Raw genomic sequence first — 25,098 nt, forward strand, 5'->3', positions numbered from 1 at the left:
TAGGGCTGCCTCTGTGACGCTGCAGGCAGCAATCTTCTCATTTTTCACTCTCTGTCTCTACTCACAACTCCTCTCATCCTGAAATCTTGAATATTTTTTGCTTTGCTCTTTTTATAGTCATCTGAACTGAGTTATCTGTTTTATTAGCATTTTTTTAAAGGCAGTGGTTTTTTTTTCATTCTCAACTTTATTACTGTTCCTTTATCACATTCTTTCTTCCCTAGATTCCTTCTCAAATTTTTAATTTTCAAGATGGTTATCAAAGAACTTTGTTTCTGTGTTTAATACTGAAGACATTTAAACTGCCGCAGTGAGTGTGAGTCTTCCAAAAACGAGAGGTCTCTGCTAATGCAGGGTTCCAGATACTGCGATTTTACTTTGAGTTTCTGTTTGTTCACAGACCGTCCAGAGACTGTGCATCTCAATCTCTGGGAAATTTTTATACAATTTTTAAATCATTTATGTCTAATTTTACCAAATCATTACCAGACAATTTTGAGTGTAGAATATTTACTTTTTAAAAATTAAGGTTCTTGTGTGGCCAAATCTATGACTGCTTTTGCAAATGTCACAGACACGAAAAATAGCCTTCATCCAGTTTACTTTTTTGTTGTTGATTGTGCTATCTCTCTACTTACTTTTGAGTATCACACCTGTGGAGTTCTGTAAGAGAATATGGACGTCTTAGACTATAATGGTATTTCCCCCCCAGGTATTTCTCTCTCTTTTTTAAATAACTTTGAGTTTATATTTTTATTTGATATGATACAGATAAAATACACTTATTAAAATTCTTCCTTCTTCGTTAATCATGGCTTTTACCACCCTATCCTATCTAGCTTCACCCTGAAGGCTGGAGGAGGAGACCCCCAGGGCACAAGTGGGAGGATTCAGCAGGGGAGGGTGCACAGGTAACCACAGAGAGCGGGACGCAACCCGGAGGGCTCTGCTGGCCGCCAAGGGAGCACAATCAGATGGGACCTCACACAACACACTCTAGACTGTGGAAGTGGGCTGATGGAGGGCTGACTGCAGACCCGCTGTTTAAGACTTCCCTAACTTTTTATCCACCAAGCCCTTCCCTTTTCTAAGGAAACTGAAGTCTAGTTGACAGTAACACCAGAAAGCGCTGAAAAGGAAAGCATGATGGCACACAAGCACCGTCCACAGGCGTGAGCCAGCCTCCTTCTAAAAAGGACAGTAATACAGTCCTAAAAAAGGCAGAAGAGAGTGAAAATCAACCTGTCACTGACTTCAGTGCCTCTTCAATACCTCTTCTTATAGTGTATCACTATCAATTCAGCACCCAGGGATTCTCATTAGAGAAAATCTATGAAAAGAACACCAATCTACATATTATATTAGCACATCAGTCACTAAAGAAAATAAAAGAAAGCACATAATGCTCCAAAAACTACAAATTTCATCAATAGGGAAGAAGAACACAGATTACATTCAGAAAAATCATCAAAGGAAGGAGTTGGGATCTCAGTTTTCTCACCTAAGTACCACGTGTAGAAGCAGCGGTCTGCATCTTCTCGGGGCCCCTACATATGTTAAGCACGCGTATGGATTTCACCAGCGGCAAATTAGTACCCAAGATAAACTCTGCTCAGTGGACATACTTAATGAACAAAATGCACAAGCTTAAGACTAAAATGGTATTCTGAAGGATCTAATATGAAGAATAATAGCTCTAAAATGCTCACGAACACAAAACCAAATAAAACATTTATATAAGGTCTATGTGTACATTATTGCACAAAATAAAAAGAAACCTCACCTTCTCCCAATTGAGGAAGGCACGCAAACAGTTCAGAACTTCTCCCTTGGCGCGCTGCCTGGCTACCAACTGCATCGCCTTATTAATCACAGACTGAGAGATAAATACATCATGCCACATGTTTGCAATGAACAAAGTCAATTTCTCAGACTCTGGAAAATCTATGAGAAAGAAAACAAGATAATAAACCTTCATGTCTGATTAAGTGAGTAAATTACAAAGCAAGAACATATTTAAACAATGCCACATGTGCGCAGCAAGGCCGCCTACACCTGAAGAAGAGGTGGCCCCCGTGAGGCCGCAGCCCCAGCTGCCTCAAATCCACTCTGTCCCTCCCGCCTGCCCCTCCCGTCCTCTCCCCCAGCCTCCAGCCAACTTTACCCTTCGGCATAGTTTCTTTAATCAAATTTGAAACCCAGCATGAGTATACACCACTATAGAGAAGAGCAATAAACTCTAAAACAAGCAGAGAAAGCAGACGCCTTGTCTCAAGAGTCCGCACCCAGAACCCTGCTACTAGATGAGTGTTCTTTCAGGCCATCCCCTTGATGGATCACAGCCTCGTTGTGGCGAGGGTGCAGGGCCACCAAGATGGATGGGTCATAATGTAGACTATGGACAAACCACGGTCCACTGGACAAAGGAAGGGCAATCCACTCCAGTATTCTTACCACGAGAGTCCCGTAACCAGTATGAAAAAGCACAAAGATATGACACCGGAAGATGAGTCCCCCAGGTCAGAAGGTGTCCAATATGCTACTGGGGAAAAGTGAAGGGCAATTACTGATAGTTCCAGAAAGGATGAAGGGGCTGGGCCAGCAGAAATGGCGCTCAGCTGCGGAAGCGTCTGGTGGTGAAAGGAAAGTCCGATGCTGTAAAGAACGATATTGCATAGGAACCTGGAGTGTTAGGTCCATGAATCAAAGTAAATTGGACATGTTTAACAGGAGATGGCAAGACTGAACATGGACATCTTAGAAATCAATGAACAAAGATGTACCAGAATGGGGAAATTCAACTCAGATGACCATTATATCTACTTCTGTGGGCAAGAATCCCTTAGAAGAAATGGAGCAGCTCTCAGAGTCAACAAGAATCCGAAATGCAGTACTTTGGTGCAATCTCAAAAACTACAGAACGATCTCAGTTCATTTCTAAGGCAAACCATTCAACATCGTAGTAATCCAAGTCTATGCCCCAACCACTAATGCCAAAGAAACTGAAGTTGAACGGTTCTATGATGACCTACAAGACCTTCTAGAACTAACACCAAAGAAGATGTCCTTTCCATCACAGGGGATTGGAATGAAAAAGTAGGAAGTCAAGAGATAGCTGGAGTAACAGGAAAGTTTGGCCTTGGAGTACAAAATGAAGGAGCACAAAGGCTAACAGAGTTTTGCCAAGAGAAAGCACCGGTCAGAGCAAACACCCTCTTCCAACAACATAAGAGGTGACTCTACACATGGACATCACCAGATGGTCGACACCTAAATCAGATTGATTATATTGCAGCCAAAGATGGAGAAACTCTATGCGGTCAGCAAAAATAAGACCTGAAAATGACTGTGGCTCAGACCATCAGCTTTATATTGCAAAATTCAGGATCAAATTGAAGACAGCAGGGAAAACCAGCAGGCCATTCAGGTATGATCTAAATCAAATCCCTTATGGTTATATAGTAGCGGTGACAAACAGATGCAAGAGATTAGATCTGGTAGACAGGAGTGCCTGAAGAACTACAGAAGGCGGTTTGGAACACTGTACAGGAGGCGGTGACCAAAACCATCCCAAAGGGAAACAAAGAAATGCAAAGAAGGCAAAGGGGTTGCCTGAGGAAGCTTTACAAACAGCTAAGTAAAGAGGAGAAGAGAAAGGCAGAGGACAAAAGGGAAAAATATACTCAACTGAATACAGACTTCCAGAGAATAGCAAGGAGAGATAAAGAGGTCATCTTTAACAAACAATGCAAAGAAGAAGAGGAAAACAACAGAATGGGAAAGACTAGAGATCTCTTCAAAAATATTAGAGATACCAACATTTCATGCAAGGATGGGTACGATAAAGAACAGAAATGGTAAGGACCTCACAGAAGCAAAAGAGATTAAGACAAGGTGGACAGAATACGCAGAGGAACTCTACAAAAAGATCTTAATGACCTGGATAACCACGATGGTGTGGTCACTGACCTAGAACCAGACATCCTGGAGCGTGAAGTCAAGTGGGCCTTAGGAAGCATTACTACTAACAAAGCTAGTGGAGGTGATGGAATTCCAGCTGAACTATTGCAAATCCTAAAAAGTGATGTGCTGTACTCAATATGTCAGCCAATTTGGAAAACTCAGCAGTGGCCACAGGACTAGAAAAGATCAGCTTTCATTCCAATCCCAAAGAAGGGCAATGCCAAACAACGGTCAAACTACCACACAACTGTGCTCATTTAGCAGGCTAGCAAGATTACCCTCAACATCCTTCAAGCTAGGCTTTACAACCAGTCTAAACAAGTCAATCCAAAAGGAAATCAGTCCTGAATATTCATTGGAAGGATTGGATGCTGAAGCTGAAAACTCCAATAATTTGGCCACCTGATGCAAAGAACTGACTCACTGGAAAAGATCCTGATGCTGGGAAAGATTGAAGGCAGGAGGAAAAGGGGACGACAGAGGATGAGACGGTTGGATGGACTCCATGGACATGAGTTTGAGCAAGCTCAAGAGTTCTTGATGGACAGGGAGGCCTGGTGTGCTGCAGTCCATGGGGTGGGAGAGTCAGACATGACTGAGTGACTGAACTGAAGTGAACTGAATGGTGAACTTTCAGAGGTGCAAGCTGGGTTGAGAAAAGGCAGAGGAAACACAAATCCAATTGTCTACATTCACTGGATTCTAGAGAAATGGAATTCCAGAAAAACATCTACTTCTGCTTCACTTACTACACTAAAGCCTTTGACTATGGGGATTGCAACAAACTGGAAAATTCTTTAAGAGATGGGAATATCAGATCACCTTATCTGCCTCCTGAGAAATATGTTATGTGGGTGAAGAAGCACCAATTTGAACCTTACATGGAACAATGGACTGGTTCACAATTGGGAAAGGGGTAGGAGAAATCTGTATAGTGTCACCATGATTATTTAAACTCTATGCAGAGTACATCATACAGAATGCCCATCTGGATTCATCACAGTATGGAGTCAACACTGCCAGGAGAAATATCAACAACCTCAGATATGCATATGATACCACTTTAGTGGCAGCAAGTAAAGAGGAACTAAAGAGCCTCTTGATGAGGGTGAAAGAGGAGAGTGAAAAAGTTTGCTTAAAACTCAACATTCAAAAAACTAACATTGTGGCATCTGGTCCCATCACTGATGGCAAATAGATGGGGAAAAAGTGGAAACAGTGACAGACTTTATTTTCTTGGGCTTCAAAATCAGTGCAGATGGTGACTGTAGCCATGAAATTAAAAGACACCTGCTCCTAACAAACCTAGACTGTATTAAAAAGCAAGAGACATCACTCAGACACAACAAAGGTTAGTATCGTCAAAGCTATATTTTTTCCAATAGTCATGTATGGATGTGAGAGCTGGACCATAAAGAAGGCTGAGCACCAAAGAATTGATGCTTTCAAACCGTGGTGCTGGAGAAGACTCTTGAGAGTCCTTTGGACTGCAAGGAGATCCAACCAGTCCATCCTAAAGGAAATCAGTCCTGAATATTCAATGCAAGGACTGATGCTAAAGCTCAAGTTCCAATTCTTTGGCCACCTGATGGGAAAAAGTGACTCACTGGAAAAGACCCTGATGCTGGGAAAGACTGAAGGCAAAAGGAGAAAGGGATGACAGAGCACAAGATGATTAGATAGCATCACCAACTCAATGAACATGAATTTGAGCCAACTCCAGGAAATAGTCAAGGACAGGGAAGCCTGGTGTGCTGAAGCCCATGGGGTCCCAGAGTGTCGGACATGACCTAGCAACTGAAAAATGACGATGATAAATTAATGTTTAATTTTATAAGAAACTAAGTGTTTTCAAGTGGTTATACCAGTCAACACAAATATCTGTATCCTGTTTGGCATGAAGCCATATCTTTTTCATTTTTCTCTGTTCTATTTTATCTAATGCTGCAACGTGTTTGGAAGGAGAGTAACCCAAAGCATACACTCTCTAGGCTACTTTGACGTGTTATTCGGGAAACTGCTTATCCGGTCACACTTCCTCTTGTCCCAAGACATCACAGGTTGTTCCCTCCGCCTGGAATTCTCTCCCTCGCTTCTGTCTTCACATCAAAGCTCACAAGTCACTTTGACAAAGAAAGCGTCCCAGGCCTGAGACTCGCTCAAAGCCACCTTCCACTGTACCTCTCGTTCATTCAGTAGACACTGAGTAGGAGCACACAACACGTTTTTCCAGGGAGAGGATGTAACAGGAACAAGAAAAACAAAACCGGTACTCTGACGGGATCTAGCGGAGAAGAGACAACAAGGGGAAAGGAACAGTCTGACCAGCATCTAGTGGAGAGAGAGAAACACTTCCCAAAAGAGAAACGGTTACAAAGATCTGGAAGGGAGAGTGTGCTGGGTGTGTCTGAGGAAGAAACAGAGACCCAGGTGGTCCTGGCCGCCCCGCAGGGCTCTCCTCCCTGCCGCCCTCACCGGGAAACTTGCTGGGTACTCCCGTGAGGTCATGGTCATGCGTGCACCACTGCAAGGCCGTACCGATACCTGGGCCGGGTCACCATCAAAGCCTTCACACTTACGTACACCCTGTAACTATTTGCTAGTAAGTCAGTGACTGAAAAAATAAAGAAAAACAAAGTGGGCAACCAACACAGCAGCCTCACGCACAAGTCTACATGCGGCAGGTTCATCCCGATTCAAAAGTCCCATAAACATTGTGGTGACACAAGGTTATCAGCCTCTGCGATCTAGATAGGATGGATGCGATACTCAGTTGCATTTCGTATCACGTTGCTATTTAAATGTTTCCCTGACGACCTGATGTAAAGAACGAGGCCCGTCTGCTCCCCATCAGCAGACTGAAGACACAGCACTGAAGGGAAAGACTCGAAGGGCAGCACTCCTCCCCACATCTCCCTGAAACTGCTCGTGAGCCTGTGACTCCACCAGTTTCTGCCATTTCCAGCCAGGAACACAGCAGAGCAGTTGCTGCGTCACAATGACTCCCTCCTCTGTGTCGACCACGTCTGACTCCAAAGCAGCTGCACAAGGAATACCAAGAGGCAGTGGGGAGAGGCCCTCCCACACACAGCAGGGATGTACGTGCTGACCGAGGCAAGCGTCAGTCACGTAAATCCTCCCACTGCAAACCAGGGAGATGCACAAAAGACACACAGCAGCAACTCAGCTGGAAATCCAGAGGCACATGTAAGCAGGTAGAAGAGCAAGCCCCTGCTTCTGAGGCTAGACCGCCACCACCCACAAGTACCTTCCTTGAGCAGGCCATAGCAGAAGAGGCGCGCCCTCTCCAGATCACCCAGCTGCCGGCAGACCCCCACGTACACCCTGCAGAGCGCGTGGATGTAATTGTGCTCCACGGACATCTTCTGACTCTTCAGCTCTGAGAGGATAGAGTGAAGCAAGCTCTCTGCTAAATGCTGAATTGGGGGGAAAAAAAAACAAAAAGGCAATGTACATTCATATTTATCGTTAGCCTACTATGGAACAGCTACAAGTTACAAAATCAAGTCCTTGGGAAAGCTGGAAAAATAAAAGGGGCACTGTCTCGGACAGAGGCCAGCTGCCACTGCAGTAACCCCTCAGCAGGGAAGCTGGGAGGCTCTGCGGAGAAGGGGGCCCCCAGCGAGCAGACGGGCAGTTCAGCAGAGGTCAGCAGGGCACAGGGCCTATGGCTGGTCCAACTCTTGATGCTCGTCACTATCGCCACTCCAACAAGCTGCTATTTTTTGGCTTTTACTAAAATAATCTCTGTGTATGAAATCCACTCTAATTCTACTGCCATTCTTGTTTTCTGAACTGCAATACACTCTACACATTTATCCTGTTTAGATCTTAGAATACTGGGTAACAGTTTCCTTACTCAGGTAAAGAAGTACTAAATAACCTGATATACTCAATCACGTGAAAATAAAGATCCTTCCAAAGTTACCTGCATTGCTCTTTATGCTTTCTGAAATGAACAAGAAACATGTATACCACTGTGATTCCAGGCATATACAGACAACCAATAATGTTAATCCAGGGACACTGGAAGTCACCCACCCACTATCAACATGAACATGGAAAAGATAATAACCTAGCAAAGTCCTAAGAAACCTTGTATGCAAACCTACACACTTCTCTCTCCACCTCCTCTTGAAACTAAGTGTGTGTTCCTATTTGACTGGTGACCTGCATTAAGTGTGGGGGGCGAGGGGGAGACCCACACACTAACCCTCTCTCAAAATTCTCAAATGTGTATGTAACACTACTGACAAAAGGGCTCTATTACAGAGCAACTGATGCTCTGAGGCAAACCATTTTGAGCCATTAAACATGCCAGAACCAACAGGAACTGTGCAATTTAAGTCCTGACGGGCACCTTTTTTTCCCTTTAAAATTTTAACTCATCTAGTGAATATAGACTACCAAGTCTCCAATGTCTGACCGCTTCTCAGATGCACAAACTCCTGGCTAGAAATAGAGCAACAGGTCCTGACGCTTACAGGGGTGACTGTCCATCCTGGACAATAACCTTCTATTCAGGGTCCCCCTCGCTGGCAGGAGGCAGCCTGTGTCTGGGGACAGGACCTTCTGTTCAGGGCCCCCCTCGCTGGTGGCAGGCAGCCTGGGTCGGGGGACGGGCAATCCCAGCGCTCTCTGAGCGGAGCCGCGTACCTTTTTTGTGGTGCTGAACTCGTAGACAACGTCCTTCTCCTGGTCTCGCATCACCGGCTTTGTGGAGACGTTTCCCACGTACACGTGACTCCGGATGACAGGTAACAGGTCAAAGGTCGCCTCCCCGATCTTTCTCAGGGCCTCTGTGATGGCTCTGTCGGGGGAATCCGCGGTTTCTTCAGGGCTGGAGGGGGACTGCGAGGCCGGGAGAGGATGCCTGTTGTCCTCTGTGCTTGGGGCTGCAGCCTGGGGGAGGTCCGTCCAGGGGCTGCAGCCCATGCCCTCTGGGGTGGGCTCCGGCTCTGGGGACCCGTTGTCCAGGCGCAGCCTCTTGGCGCTCCTCGGTGCACTGGCAGACAGTGTCCGTTTCCCAGCCGGGTCCTGCGGAGGCCCCAGGCCGCCCACCTTGTCCTGCTTGCCATCACTGCCAGAGCTGCCCCCTGCCTTCACAAAGGCGGTGGAGCTGGAAGCGATGGCTTGGAAGCCTGCGAGGGCACCCACGGGCCCCGGCAGGCCCTTACGGTTCGCCGGAGGGCCACGGGTGAGCTTGATGTTCCCTTTGAGGATGTTGAGGGTGCGGGCCCGGGCGGACAGCTCTGGGTACATGGTGTCCAGGATCTTCACAGAGTTCTCCGGGGGCGCTGCCACCGCAGGATGGGCGGGTGCAAGTGGGGGCAGGCGGCCGGGCACTGGGAGGGCGTGCTTTGGGGTCGCTGCGCAGAACTGCAGCGGGGACGACAAGACCCTGTCCCCGGCCGGCGCAGATGACGGCGACGGGGAGGCACACAGAGGAGAGCAGGGCCTCGGCTCCTCCGGCAGCGGGGATGTCACAGGAGGCGCCGGGGGCTCGGACGACGGGGACGTTGGGCAGAGCGGGGACAGTGGAGAGGAGGGGCTGGAGCTGGAGATGAGGGGAGATGCCAGGCGGGACGTCCTTGGTGGCGTGGCGATCAGGGGGGCCAGCAGTGGGGGCAGCGGGGGCCCCACCTCCTGCCGGATCTTGCTCAGTGTGTCCACGCAGCAGTCTGCGGGTGTGGACGTGTCGGCAGTGGCCAGGATGGTTTGCGTGTGACTTCTTTGGGGTCTTCCATGACCTCTGTCCCCTGAGAACGACGGAGAGACTTCGCGCTCAATGGTCTCAACGCGGCCTGATGCCGGAGTCCTGACTGGCTTGTTGGACTGGTCTCTGTTTGAAACCTTTGATCGATTCTTATTTTTGCCCAGTGGCTCCAGTTTCGAGTTACAGTAAGTGTGATCGAACGGAGCAGCCTGTGACTCGAAGTTCTGATCATATATCTCGGAGCTGATCCTCACGCTGGGTTTAACGGGTCTGTTTCGCAAACGACTTTTATCAAAGTTACCACTCTGCCCGCTGCTTGAGATATCCTCCTGGGTTCCAGCCGCACTGCGGCCACATGGGGGTTCCTGAAGAGGTGAGCCGGGGCGACCAGCCTCTGGAGACCTCTCCACGGGAGGAACCAAAAGGAAACCAGCTGCCAGCTCTTCTGGATGGGTGGAAAGGGGGGCGGCCTCCGGGGCGTCACACAGGATCACCTGGCCCAGCTCCGGCATGAGCGTCACCCCGTTGATGATGGTCCAGTTGTCCCCTTTCTCAATGACTAGGTTCTGATCCTTGTTGATGAGCACATTGATGACCTCAGAGGTCACCGTGGAGATCTGACATTGGAGCCTCACCTCTCCAGGCCCCGCCCCCGGGTCAGCGTTGGGGACCGAGGGCTCTTCGGGTTCTGACTGGACCTCTTCCCGATTGCCCGCCGGCCTTACCGCGTCCACGCGGCCCTCAGGAGTGCTTTGCGTGTTTTCGCGGCCAGGTTCAGCACAGGTGGGAGACCCGCCCTGAGTGTGCGCGCTGGCCCTCGGCGTGGGTGAGGCGGTGATGGCTGTGTCCAGAGGTGGAAGTTGCTGCTGGAGGTGCTCTGCCGTTGCGCTCTCAGGCCCTCTGAAGAGGAGCAGCCCCTCGGCCTCCTCCGCCTCGCTGTCCTCCTGGCTGGCCTGCAGCTCCTGCCCGAGCCTGGTGAGCACCTCGGACAGCGTCTCCAGGGAGCAGCGAGGGAGCTGACCCCGCAAAGTACAGTCGTCTTCCTCCGACTCCACCCACTCTTCAGAGGTCTCCAGTGCTTCCTCTTCACAGAGCTGACTTCCATACCCTTCTCCTGATGGTCCACTGGGCTTCAATTCCTCTTTCATTCCTCTATTCAGTGTTCCTTTGCTAGAACATTCTGAAACGGAGTCCGCTGAACTATAATCTCTCAGCTGACAGCTTTCAAGAAACATGACGACCTCGGACGTGGACAGTCTGTCCATCTCAGACAGCGTGCTGATGTTGAAGTCCTGCAGAGCTGAGGTCAGGGAGCCCACCTCGACGGAAGGCCCAGCCTCTGCAGGCCCTGCACCCCACCCGCGGGCCCTGGGGGCGCTGTGCAGGTCCGGCTCCAGAGCGGGGTCGGGCTCGGGCTCCCCCTCGCTGCTGCTGGGCGCCTCGCTCTCCTCCACCTCGGTGTCGCCTCCGCCTGCCTCCCGGATGCCGCTGTAACAGCACGGGGCAGGGCGTGGAGATGCGGTCTCGGCAGCACCCAGGCCTTCAAGAGGCGCGCAGCCAGGACTCTCAGACTCCAGGAGCAGGCGTTCCTTCAGGCCACGCTGTAGGGCAGGTGGGGCCTGTGAAACCGCCAGAGCCGCCCCAGGGCACCTGACTGCGTCTCCAGCAGGAAAACCTCCGGAGAGAGTCAGGTCCGTGTCTGGACATTTATCCACATCCAAGCTGGCCGTGTCCACGCCTGTGGCCAGGAGACCAGGGCTCTGCTTCTGCGCCTCTTCCTGCACCGCGGCGCCCATCACAGCATCCCGGTTTGGGACCGGGATGTTCTCAGAAAAGAATGAGGATTTACAGTCTGTAGGATGATGGGAATTTTCTACTGGGAAAGAACCACTTGGAGCATCAAAATCTAACCTTCCCCAGGAGGCGGGGGCTCCTGAGGCAGGGCTCCGGGCACTGCTCTTCGTGTCCCCCCTCTCCCCGCCATGCTGCGCTCCACACGCCAGCCAGCTGGCCCGGGCGTCGCCGTGGGGCGCTGGGGTCTCCGGGCGGGCAGGCTGCGCGGGGCCAGGCCGCGCCTGCCTGGTGATCACTGATACTTGATTGGGCAGCACGGACGTGGGGGCCCGGGGAGCAGCAGGACCACGGTCCTCACTGGTGAACACGGACGCCGACCCGCCGCCCTCTGAGGACCATACGGCCCGGGGCCTCGCCTCACTGCCCCGCCGCAAGAGGTCACTGTGGTGCCAGGAAGCGCTCCTGCCAAAGCCGAAGCCGCTCCTGACCAAGCTGGACACAGGCCCCGGCGACGCTCTGAAACCTGTCCGAGCCGGCGCGAGCTCCACTCTCAGTGCCTGCCCAGCAGCCAGCCCAATGCCAGCGGCTCCTGGGAACGCTGAGCGAGGGGGAAACGATGAGCGTGAAGGGAACGGAGGCTGCGGGAGCAAGCAGGCATCACTCAAGTCCTTCACAAAGGCTGCGCATCCCAGCGGGCCGCTCCTCTGACCAAAAGGATCGGACGTGCCCGACATGGGGCTGAGAGTCGGGAAGCTGCTCTCGAGACGGGCCCCTCCTGAGGAGCACCCCGGGGGCTCGGGGGGCACCTCCACCGCCGTCACCCCGGCAGCGGGCGTGGTCTGCTCTGAGCCACAAGGGCGGGGAGGGCCAACTGCAGGGGGAATGGCGGGACCACCGCCATCCTCCAGCCCCGAGGGAGACGGGGGGTGGCCACAGCAAGGGGAGGCGCCTGAGGCCGAGGAGCAAGACCAGGCATCTCCCAGGCTGAGCCCCGCGGTTCCCGGGGTGGGGGGCCCTTCTGAAACACACCCCTGCGTGGCTCCTCTTTCCTTCTCCAAGGCTCTAGGCTGTCCCTGGAAATGACCAGAGGCTGACTGCCGCCCCGATTCAGAAGCAGTTCCATCAATGAGTGTCCACCTGGCCAGCTCTAACTTGGGTGATTCGATCCATGGGGACAGCAGGGTCTTCCCATCAGGTGCCCTGGGCTCCCTGAGCGGCTGCAGGCCCAGGGGAGGGGGACGAGGGTCTGACTGACCATGAGCCGTGCCCTCCTCTCGAGCTAGGCCGCCCAACAGCGTCTCAGCAGGCTTGCCACCCGGGGCTCTGGGACGTGTCCACACTGTGGGCACCAACCTGTCCTTCTGCCCGACCTCTCTGTGTCTGCCCAGCTTGTCCACAACGCCCTTCTCTCTCCCACTCCCGAGCTCAGAGGACACGGTCCAGAGCTGCTCCCGAGCAAAGGCGAATGAAGCTGCGGGCTCCTGCAGGTTTGCTGCGAAGGTGCCAAAGCCGAGCGTGGTCCCTGCACTGAGAGCCAGGGCGGCCTCGCGGGTGTGGGGCTGCTCCTCCCAGGCTCCAGCTCCTTTCTTCTCTCCAGATAAGCCACAGCGGTCCTGGGCCTCAGGCGGATCTTCTTTGGACACAGGCTCCGAGTTCCTACATGGGGCTGACTCATAATCGCTGGAGTTGGCACCCTCTCCAAAGGGTTCCTTAAAAACAAAGGAATTGTATCCATCAGTTAAATACCACTTAAACCAACTACACAGTTACTGATTCAATGCACTGAACACGGACACGCTCTGGAAGCATCTGAGAAAGGCAGGCCACCCCAGGCGCCCCATGGGTAGGTGGGCGGGGGTCGGGGAGCCAGGGCCCTCCCCCTCTCTCCTCAGAGAAACCCCCCAGGGCTCCACACACGCTCACTGCTGCTCCCCAAGAGGCGTCCAGGTGCTGCTGCACTCGCAGCCCAGGGCTTGCTCTGTCCTGACTGTGAACCGTCCTCCTCAACTCAGAAGACCCACTGCAGGCAGCCGCCCAGCTGTCCTCTCAACCTCCACTCGCCCCTCCCGGTCCCCCCAGCCCGACCCGTGCTCTAGGGGCTGCCCTGTGAGCCCCTCTGCCCATACCTCTCACCGAGGCTGCACCCCAGCTGCAGTTATCCCCGGACCCTTCAAGTTCCCCTCCGTGTACGGACTACTCCCCTTCCCCATGGCCCGTGACCTTCATGTCTGCTCCAAAAGCCCTCCTCGACTCCCAACCAGCCCCTCTCTTCCGGAGACCTTCCGTGACACCGCCGGCCCCAGGCCCCCGCTGCCCCCCGGCACCCCCAGGGAAGGCCTGCCCACCCCTAAGGTGGACCATTTCCCACCCAGAGAGGCTCTTCTCTGTGTTGTCTCCAGCGTCCCTGTCCGACCCCTCCTCTCACAGCCACACTGCAAATCTCACCAGGCTCGCTGCTCTCTCAGCCTGGAGACCTTTTCCAAACCAGTGTCTATCAGTTAACTCCAGTGCGGCTACTGGGTCCAGGGGTCAAGAGCGCAGGACACTGGTGATCCCAAGATTCCAGTCAACGGTCCTGCCTCTCCCCGGAGTCTCCCACTTTCTTCCCATCCCCACCGCAACTCAACGGAAACTCTCACGTGGAACCCGACCTTTAGGTCCACTTCTCTGGACCCACTGACAGCTCCCCATGCTGTCAGGAGAAAACGCCAAGCCCTGAAGACTCACATGGGCTTGGGTCTGGTCTGGGTGCACGCTCCCCGTGTCCAGAGTGCCACACCTCTGTAAACAGCACCAGACACCCGGCACCTCCTCCACGGCCAGCCAGATGCCAGCATCCGGGGGCCTCTCCCACTAGGTGTGCGCCGGCCTCCCACCAGGGTGAGCCCCTAACCCAGCCCCCGGCAACGCAGACGCCACCACGGCGCCCTCATGGGCAAGCACCCAGGACCCAAGCAAGAGTGACCAGGTCCTGTCACCTCTGTGCCCGCAGTGTCCAGCATCATGTCCAGAACATAACAGATATGCATTACGGTTCCTAAATGAAGTGATTCAAAGGAGCCATTAATTTCTTTCTTCCTTAAGTCAAAAAGCATGCAAATCTGCTCTGTCAAGACTAACTTCCCCTATATGTAATTTGGTTCTGTGTTTTCCAAGTCTCCTAGTAAGTGTGTTGTGAAGTGAAAGTTGCTAATTTGTGTCCAACTCTTTGTGACCCCTATCATTTTCACAATTTAAACAATAAAAAGGAAAGAGAAAAAAAAGACTAACTTCCTAAGAAATTACATAAACCATTCTGCAAATACACAGAGATGATGAATTCATTGCATGAAGGTGGAGAACGCAGCAACCTAAGTTAACAGGCGTGCATGCCATACACGGACCTTCTGTCTCTGAAACACTCCAGGCAGACAAACACCTGTGTAACTCACTCATTCCATCCCTGTTACGTGTCTAAAGATAAGAGTAAACAACTAAGACACAGTCCTCCACAGGAGACTTAAAACACACTGCAGATGAAGACAGTAATAATGCACCCCCAGCACACAACGAAGGCCATGACATGTGCGCACGTGTGTGCGCGCTTGTGTGAGTACAAGATACGGACCCCGGGGCAGTGGCGTGCCTCACGAACTCCCGGCTTCCTCCCTGACACTATGCAGAACGCGCTCACACGTTAGGGTGGACAAGGTGGCCACCTGGGGAGGCCAGTGCAAAGTGTCCACTCACAGGTGCAAACAGAGAGGGTGAGACACCCAGGTGAGGCGGTGATGCCAGCGGCGGGGAGGGCACTGGGGACAGCAGAGGCGGGGGCAGCCTGAAGAAGTCGACCGCAGCCTGGAGGTCCTCGTCAAAACCAGGGCCCTGAGCCTCGCTCCTCCACGCCACAGCCTTGGGACTCGTGTCCTCTTGAGAGAGGCCGTTGTCGCGACCTGCTGCTCCACCCACATCCTCACAGGCAGAGAAGTCACCCTCAATCTCCATGGACAGTTCTGCCAGGCATGTCTGCACTGCCGAGGTGCGGATGGGACTGCCACCTGCTGCAGGGGGCACCCCATCTTCCCCGAACTCTATGGATCTGCAGTATTCTCGGGCAGGTTTTTCTGCAAGGGGAAAAAAGTGAATATCAAATTATTTACAGTTATCAATTAAAAAAAAAACCCACCTATTTTAACACTTCAAAATGCTTGTATTAAATCCAAGTAGAAACATTTTTAAAAGCCAACAATCCCTTCCTAAAGAATATCCTATAAAACTTAAACACATTCCACAAAGTACGCTTCCCTCAACAAGTAAACGAGAAGACGGCCGGGGGAAAGGGTGAGATGCCTTTGTCCACGGGCAGCAGGGTATGCTTGCCAAGGCTTCCGTCCGTGGCCAAGGTGACAGGCCTCGATGACACACTCGTTCTCTTGGGAAGTCAGCAGTATTGGGGAGAAACAGCCTTCTGCCACAAGGCGACAAGAAACAAATTTCTCCTTCTAAAATCAACTTATACCAGGCCTACTCCATGTAGGGCTTCCCTTGTGGCTCAGCTGGTAAAGATCTGCCTACAATGCAGGAGACCTGGGTTCAATCCCTGAGTTGGGAAGATCCCCTGGAGAAAGGAAAGGCTACCCACTCCAGTATTCTGGCCTGGAGAATTCCATGGACTGTATAGTCGATGGGGTCACAAAGAGTCGGACACAACTGAGCAACTCTCACCTCCCCCCCATGAAAGTATTTGTACAATACTCTAAGGAACCTGACTACGTCACAGAAATACTTTGCACTGTAACACAACTGAAAGCTACTATGAAATGCCGGTTCTCTTTGGGTTTTGATTTTGGTGAGCAACAGCAATGCTAATTGTTAGTAAAAATACTGTGTCCTGGCAATTAACTGGAAACAACCACTTGTCATATTTGAAAGCTATAAAAATATATGAAAGCTACAAAAACACCTTTCGTAGAAGGCCTCAGGGCTCCCTGGAGCAGTGGCTGATTACAGGGCTGGGGAGGGAAAAATACAAGCTGAGCCCGAGACAGTTTGCAGAACCAGATGTAAAGACGGACATGCCTAAGAGGCCCAGATGGTCCCAGTGACTGCACCTGGGGCAACCTGAGCGGTAAGATGACTAGTGAAAGTACCGGATTATGATGCACAGAATAAAACAAGTGTCTATGAGACCACACTGACAGAAGTGAATGCAAAGTGAATGAATGAGTGAGTGGAGAAAAATGACAGTTCTTCCTTACAGAAGAATTGCAGTTAATACCTTTAGGAAAACAAGGGAATTGCAAAAGCCACTATTTGACAAAGTAGTAATCGCAGCCTACAAGATGTACCAGCAGAGCTAAAATCAGTGGGCCAGGGCTAGAGAGAAACAGATATGTGCCATGTCACAGCGCCTCCCTCGGGGTGGCCACTGAGTCAAGAAGCAACAGCAGTTTCACAGGAGGAACCGGGCCGACATCACCTTCCACAGAGATCAAGGTTAACAGCCCCCAGGACAAGGCCGACCACACGCTCTCTCCCCAGAACACACTAGGAGCTCTAGTGGAAAATACACAGCCTCACTCTAATACAAGAAAACATGCCACAACCCACAGGGTTTCTACCCAATGATCTGTACTCTCCAAAAGGGTCAGGAGACAAGGAAAGATCCGTAACTGCCAGAGCAGGGGCAACTAAAGGCAGAAAAAAATGAGAGTGGAAGCATGAGTCGCTCAGTCATGGTCCAGCTCTTTGCAACCCCATGGACTGGGGCCCGCCAGGCTCCTCTGTTCATGGAATTCTCCAGGCAAGAATTCTGGAGTGCATAGCCAATCCCTTCTCCTGGGGATCTTCCTGACCCAGGGATCGAACCCAGGTCTCCCACATTGCAGACAGATTCCTTACCATCTGAGCCACCAGAATTAAAGGAATCCAGGGAAAGTGACATGGGCGGGGAAACGGTGAAACCCGGTCTCCACCTGCACCAGCCACACACACTCCCTCTACGAGTCCTTCTGGTTTCCCAGTGGATGTTCCCTGATGAAGCAGCTATTACAAAATTCAAAACCAGACGCATTCAACGAGACTAGAAATCATGCTAGAAGGAACAGGGTTTTGGATGATGGCAAGCGCCCATCTCAGTTTATTTCACTCTTTCAATGAGAGATTCGAGAAATTAAAAACTAAAGACGAAAAAAAAAAAAAAAAAACTAAAGACGTACAACGTCCACAGTAAACACCGCTGCTGCTGTATGAAATGAAGCTCTGGAAGCTTCCCCCTCACCTGGGATGTATCTGCCACCCTCACCCGGGAGTCTGTGTGTGGTGTTGATGCACAGCCAGAGCTCCTTCAGAAGCAGTTTTACCTTCCCTGTGGAAGAGAGGCAAGTGTTAGTCATGTCATTTGGCTCATTCAGCCCAAGGCCAAAACACACTCCTGGGAAATCGGGATTTATCAGGGAATTAGAAAACTAGGTAACTTAAACCCCCTTCCCCTCCTTCCATCACTGAACACAATTCAGCTGGCTACTAATGTGAAAGCATGTTGACTGAAGGCTGAACACAAGCCTGGGTTTTGCTTGGAGGGTGCGGAGCACACAGGGTAGGACTCAGAAAACCCAGCGTGCTTGTTGGGAAAGGTCTTCACCTCCATTATGCACGCACATGACAAACAAATCTCTGGTCTCTGCATTTTCCACAGACAGTGACGTGACTGGGGAGCGCAGGGAGGAAGCCCAGCTAGAGGGACCGGTATAGATCACCGCTCCACAGATTCTACACAGAAGAAACAGTATCAGCTCAGTTCCATGAGGTCATCAGAAATGCCACCAGAGGTGACCAGGCGGTAGTTAACTTAGGGGCTTCGTGGGTCTTGGGAAATTCTTTTATGGCCTTAAGGGGAAATGAGAGGAGATCAACGTGCGGGTATAGACATATGGAGAGGGAGAGAGAGTCACCCACGTGAGCACACAGAAGGAAGCATCTACGTCTATATAAGCAAAGTGAGAGCTTTGTAATTTTTGAAAATTTTTTTCAAATGGGTCTGAATTTCTAAAGTGGTTAAGAATCACTGGTTCAAGTTGAAAGGCAAAGGACAATTGTAACTAAATTAAAGTCATATAACATTAAGAATATCACACTGTGGTTTTAAAGTAAATTTAACATTAAAAATACAAATTCCTCAAAATGTTCCAAGCAAAAAACATTCATCAAAATATAAATATGAATAGTTCGTGTCAAATACATATAAAAAGACAAGCCACATTACTTAATATTTAACTGAAAATAATTATTAAGTACCTGGTAATTTCAAGTCACCTCAAAATTCTGTTGTAGCTCACTTGAGGTTATTAAACAGAATCATTTCTTGAAAACACTGAAATCTTTAATCCAGTTCTAGAGAAGTTAAAAAGATCAATCTTCTAAACTAAAATATCTCCAAGGAATCACAAATTTTGGAACAGGACAGCCCTATTTAATGGCAAACTACATCTATAGTAGAATTCCATAATGAATAAATTAATTCCACAGAAAAAGGACCAGGACAAACTGGGCAAACATACAGAACTTGGGAAATGTGGGCATTTCCAGCCTCTCCTGACCCACATTAGCCAGTCGCTGGTGAGGTGCATCCATATTCAAGCTGCAAAGTTCTATGATCAAGTAGTTTATCTACACTGTAGTTAACCCACCCAAAGCCTGCTTCCAAATACCATGACACCCTTTGCTTAAATGACCTGACCAGGATCTCTGCTTATTACAAATACCCAAAGCAGCAAACAAGGAACCTGAAAAAAAATACACAAGAAAGTTCCTTCTCTGTTCTTACAGAGGCTATTAACCAGAGCTATGCCTATTCCAGCTAAGCGCCTTCATTACTTCCAGTCTGACACGAGAACTATCCGATACCAGCAAGCAGAAAACAGCCTGCATCCTGGCACTTTCGGGACTTGGTCGTGAAAACCTTTCGGCTGAACCACACGCCGTCCCCTGACCCTGTGATAGACGCCTCCTTTATCAAACGCCAGGCATCTCCAAGGACAGCGTTTCTAGACTTGCCTACTCCACTGACTTGTCAGTGTCCACATGAATGGCACGCATCCTTAATCACAACAACCTTGTAACTATATTTTAGTATCTGTGCTAGCATGACCCTGGCTCAGGATTAAATTGTTATTACGGGTCTATTGCTTCTGATAAGCCTTCCCCATCCAGTCTTAAGAATATATATTTATACATACATGGGGGTAAAATTCCCATCTCTATGCCTTCACTGTTTACATCCAGGAACACAGCATTTGTGTGCATGTTCAGTGGTTTTAGAGCTGTCTTCACAGAGGCAGGCACGCTGCCTTCAGGTACTTCCCTGGGTGTCTAACCGATCTGCGGCCACCTGAGAACGGACTGTTCTTATGCCATCTGTTCTGACAGACTAGTGAAGACCCACCGTGCGTCCTCACTGTAAGCACCAGCGCTCGCCCGAGCTCCAACACTGCTATCTTCCTTTCTCCACCTCGTCAGTGCCCTCATTTCCAATGACAGCAATCTGACAGCTCCTGCGCTGTGAGTCCACTCGGGCGCATGGCTCAGGTCCCCAGCAGACACAGAAGGGTGGAGGAGCAGGCTCGCCTCGTCTCTGATGCAACGACTAGGCTCTCAGTGCTTCACGTTTCTCAAGTGCGAAGTGCTTTTTCCTATTATTATCTCGTCTTTTTTTTTAATGAGGAATGGATGCTGAATTGAGATGACCCTATCATGTCCCTCTTAACCAGCTGTTGTGGTAGTCCTGAGATAAATCCTCAGTCATACTTTGTCCATATTCAATATTACTAACAGATGTGAGTTCTTACAGTTTTAGTATTTTCACAGCTTCACTGCTAAGTGACAGTTCTGAGTGCTGAAGACACGTGTGCGCATTTTCACGCACACAGTTAGTTTTGGCACACGGTTCTGCTAGTCAGAAGAACAAGACAGGAGCAGTCCTAAAGCAAAAACAATAATAAAGACATCAGGTTTTCACTGAAGATCTGCTCACCTGCAAGCCATCCAGAGCTTCCATAGTATTATCTTTAATTTTTAACTTTCTTACGAGTTATTTCTCTGTTCAGGATATTCCAACAACTGCTCTATGTCAATCTGAGTGTGTTTTCCTACAAAACAGTCCATTTTACAAACATGATAAAATCTGAAATTTGTGAAATTCAGAAATTCTCAAGATGTAGTTTGACAGCGTCCTCAGTCCTGGTGCTACGAAGCTTTTCTGCCTTCCTTTCTTGGTCAGCTTCACCAGCACTGCAGAGATCCAGCTGTTCATTTCAACGGCCCTAAGTTAACTGCTCTGTTTCCTATTTCATTCATTTATGTTTCCTTCTTCATCAGTTCCTTCCTCCTATTTTCCTTGGGTTTCTGTTGTATTTTGCTACCTTCTTAAGTCATTCATTTTCTGGAATTCTCGCTTCATTTACGGTAATTCCTGCGTCCTAGCATGGCTTACCAGGTACTGCTAGCGGTAAAGAATTTACCTGTGAATGTAGGAGACCTAAAGAGACTCTGGGTTCGATCCCTGTCTTATGAATATCCCCTGAAAAAGGGCAAGCCAACCCACTCCAGTATTCCTGCCTGGAGAATTCCACAGACAGAGGAGCCTGGCGAGCTACAGTCCATGGGGTCACAAGGAGTCGTATGTGACCGAAGCCACTTGGCACACAGGGTGTGTCTCCGGGACCCTTCCTCCGAGGCTGCCCTGTGTCTATCCTCACATATCCTCACAACATCGCTTACAACCATGGATCACTCACTGAATACTGGCAATATCTCAAAGATTTTAATAAATGCTGCCTTTCCACTGCTGCTAAGTCACTTCAGTTGTGTCTGACTCTGTGCGACCCCATAAACGGCAGCCCACCAGGCTCCCCCGTCCCTGGGATTCTCCAGGCAAGAATACTGGAGTGGGTTGCCATTTCCTTCTCCAGTGCATGAAAATGAGAAGTGAAAGTGAAGTCGTTCAGTCGTGTCCCGCTCTTCGAGACCCCATGGACTGCAACCCACCAGGCTCCTCCGTCCATGGGATTTTCCAGGCAAGAGTACTGGAGTGGAGTGCCATTGCCTTCTCCAAAATGCTGCCTTATTTTTGTTAATTTCCAAAACAGCTTAGTATTTCAGCTTTTATCTTTTCTGTTATCCAAGAGCAGTTTATTATGTGTGTTCGGTTACCAGTTTTTCAGGAAGGAGGTAGGAGAGGTTTTTATTAATATCTTTTGAAATATCTATAACCTAATCTCAGATTGCAGCTTTTTATTTAGTAGTCAGCTTTTAGGCATGTTTGACAAGTAGTTTACAGAATCCCCGGGCTTTGAGAGTCAATGTAAATCACCCATCCTGCAGTCATTATTCCCATTCCATCTCCCATTTGTTTGCTTTTACTCTCTGTTTCTAACAAACACACTGAAGTCTTTCGTGAAGTCAGATGTGGCTCTTTCCCCTAGAATGCCCAGGCACTTCACCTAGTGCACTTTTATGCCTGAAGGTCACAAGAGCAGGATCTTCTTGATGAACTGTACTGCTGACCATTCTAAACAGTTCCTTTTAATCCAGGCAAATTCATTCCTAGGCGTGAATTATTCTTTTGCATTATACAGTTGGTTTAATTGCTAAGTCGTGTCCAACTCTTGTGACCCCATAGTGCCAGGCTCCTGTGTCCATGGGATTCTCCAGGCAAGAATACTGGAGTGGGTTGCCATTTCCTCCTCCAGGGGATCTTCCCAACCCAGGGATCGAACCCAGGACCCCTGCATTGCAGGCAGATTCTTCACCAACTGAAATACAAGGGAAGCCCTTTGTGTTATATGACTGCTTTCAAGTTAGAATTTGCTTGAACTGCAATTTCTATATCCATCCCCCTCTATTCAATCTTTCTGTGTCATTTGTTTTTAAATTTATTTCCTTTGAACAAGTCAGGGATGGAGACTGTACATAAAAATCATGCTCTACAGTTGACAGGCTTTTCTAATGTAACTATCACATCAGGGTCTTGATCTGGGAAATTTTCTGTCATTTCTTGATCACACTCTCTCTGCAAACAGTAGCTCTGTTCTCTGCTCTGGGAAGTCCTAGGTGACCATCACAGCACCTGGCTCTATACTCCAACATCTCAGATTTTCCCTAACACCTTTTATTTCCTTATCTTTTTATACCACATATTGAGAGATATCCACAATTAAATCCCTTGGCTCATCAAAGCAATCTTATACTTGCCCACTCAGCAATCCAGCCTTTCCAGGGGGTTCACCTCTACAATCATGTTTTTAGTATCAGAGAACTGACTCAGACGTCACAGCAGTGGCCCATGGCTATGCCCTCAGATGCTCTCTAAGGACACAACTTGGGCTGGAGACATTTCTCCCTGCTCACGACTGACCACTGTTCCCTCGGGGCCTGCTCGCTCCTGGTGGTTTTCTCTCCTGTCCCTGCCCTTCCCCAGGACAGGAGCACCGTGCACAGCCAGAGCACATCTCCTCAGCCTCCATCCACAGTGCTACTCCTCTGGCAATAAACGCAGGTCCTTGTGCCATGAACCTGCAGGACATGCCTTCATCAGGAGGGCAAGCGAGCGAGAACAGTGAGGAGCCACAAGGCGCACACATACCTCTCTCTCTGGAAACAGGGGGAGCTATCCTTCAAAGAAGCACCATTAACCCAATTTTCTGACACCCACAGCCACCCTGTGTCCTAACTCATCAGAAGACTAAACTTGGGCCGTGGCCTGCAGCCAGTCTGGGTCACAGCCTGTGACAACGTGCAGCTAGACAGCAGCAGCCCTCCCACCCCATCAGTCACACTGCTCCTCCTCGCCCCCACACCACCCCCAGTCTGGGGATGCCAGGCTTCCGCAGTCAAAGCCTGCTTTTGGAGGGCTGCGATTTTCTCTGTGACTGGGGATTTCATCACCAATTGCCACCATCTGCTTTATACCTTCCTCAATAATTGTTAGCACTTTTTAACTATTCTTTTTTTCTTTTTTAATCTTCTGCCATCTTTAGATAAGGAACATGAAAGAAAGACAGGCCAACACAGGACTCAGGCAGTCTTTTCAAAAGTGAAGCCGGCCCAATGCTCTTTCTAACTCATAATGTCCTTCAGAAGTCCAGTATTAACAGAGGAAACTGTTAAAAGATATACTTAAGCATTGGGAATTAAACCCATCAAGCTCCAAGCTAAATAATCAGCAGATTCCTAAAGACTTCATTTGTAAAAAGTAAAATAAACAAGATCCTTTCCCTTACAGAGAAGATATGTTAAAAAAAAAAGATTTTACTAGTTCTAGTAAAACTATTAAGTAGTTCTTTGACAAAAAATCAGAACGTGAGGCTAGTGAGCAACTGTGGAAGGGGGTGAGGGTTCTGTTTTAAACAGGAGGCCTGATAACGGCTGACTCCTAAAACTGAGACGACCAAACCCAAGAGCTGGCTGTCAGCTGGCAAAGCCAAGCACTACCCAGCCTTCGCTTTCTCTCAGCAGCACCAGTACGCAAGAGTCTCCACATCTCGGAGCAGGAAGAGCCACAGACACATGGAACCATGTATCAATGATGATGACAAACGGGGAATTGGGGCCCAGGCAGCTGAAATGTGCCAACTGTTAGTCTAAGCTGAAGCCTTGAACTGCAGACTAAAAAAAATAAAGGAAGGAAAAAAGGTAGAGGAGACTTCTGAAGACACACTACATACCTGCACAAAACGTGTTTTTAATAATTTCCATTTGGAAAAAACATGGATGGATGACATGAAAATACCATTACTTATTAATCATTTTGAACTTATCTCTATCAAAAAAGTATGAGCTAGCACAGCAGAAATTCATACCTTTTTCAAAACTGAGAATGAAAACACACAGACAGGAAGTACACGACCAAAGGTCCCGCGGAAGGTGAAGTGGTGACGTGAGCCCCAGGTCTCCACTTCTCGCATCGTGCCTCCACCCACGTGGCGGTGGGCACAGCAGGCAACGAGTAGGGCGTGGGGCAACCCTTCTCCCAGAGGACAGCCGCACCCTCCGTGGGACGCCCGGCCTTCCCCAGGTCTTCTGTCTGCCAAAACACCCTGGAGGGCTCGGACTCCACGGTCTCCCTGCCTGCCTTTGGCCACTTCCATATACCTGGCACCTAAGAAATCGAGCGTTAACTGGATAAACTGTTGCCAAGTGTGGAAGTTATACCTCTCCCAGCTTTTTGGCTCTTTCATTCACTGGACTGTTTTATCCGACAGCAAGGTTACAGATCTAATCATGACAGGAAACAGGAGGGGTCTCTTCTAACAAAAATCATCTATGAGCCCTAGAATCCCCATCATTATAGGTGACAGTAACAATCAACCTCCCAAACCACTGAAAGAAATGCACAGAGATTAAAACCAAATTTGTAATATACTCACTTTTATCGATGCTTCCGTAAGAATCACTTGAAATTTGTGTTCCAATATGTCTCAGTTCTAAAATGTGGGGGAAAAGAGTTAGAATAATGTGTGTTGAAACAGCATTTTTAAGTAAGCATTAACTGAATACTCACCCCTTTCATTTTTCTGTTTAGAAAATTCATCAAGTCTTTCCTGTGAAAACAAAACAGAAGCAGTGTA

The 25,098-nt window shown here is 49.4% G+C and overlaps 1 protein-coding gene across 3 annotated transcripts in view; it reads right to left on the reverse strand.

The window, feature by feature from the left end:
• ICE1 (interactor of little elongation complex ELL subunit 1) overlaps positions 1-25,098 on the reverse strand; it is a 63,186-nt gene that overhangs the window by 13,492 nt on the left and 24,596 nt on the right. For 2 of the 3 annotated variants that reach the window (XR_011562465.1, XM_070774880.1), the window contains 7 exons: positions 25,032-25,071; positions 24,898-24,954; positions 17,754-17,840; positions 15,224-15,597; positions 8,641-13,203; positions 7,232-7,400; positions 1,784-1,944 (listed from right to left, as the gene is read on the reverse strand). Coding sequence is in view for 2 of the 3 variants with exons in the window: in XM_070774880.1 (XP_070630981.1) it covers positions 1,784-1,944; positions 7,232-7,400; positions 8,641-13,203; positions 15,224-15,597; positions 17,754-17,840; positions 24,898-24,954; positions 25,032-25,071 (5,451 nt within the window). In the remaining variant the exon portion in view is untranslated. Of the gene's footprint in view, positions 1-1,783; positions 1,945-7,231; positions 7,401-8,640; positions 13,204-15,223; positions 15,598-17,753; positions 17,841-19,916; positions 20,314-24,897; positions 24,955-25,031; positions 25,072-25,098 lie in introns of those variants that run through there. The other variant, XM_070774879.1, reaches the window with a different exon arrangement.

Source organism: Bos indicus, chromosome 20 (genome assembly GCF_029378745.1).
Source record: "Bos indicus isolate NIAB-ARS_2022 breed Sahiwal x Tharparkar chromosome 20, NIAB-ARS_B.indTharparkar_mat_pri_1.0, whole genome shotgun sequence".
NCBI classification, from domain to species: domain Eukaryota; kingdom Metazoa; phylum Chordata; class Mammalia; order Artiodactyla; family Bovidae; genus Bos; species Bos indicus.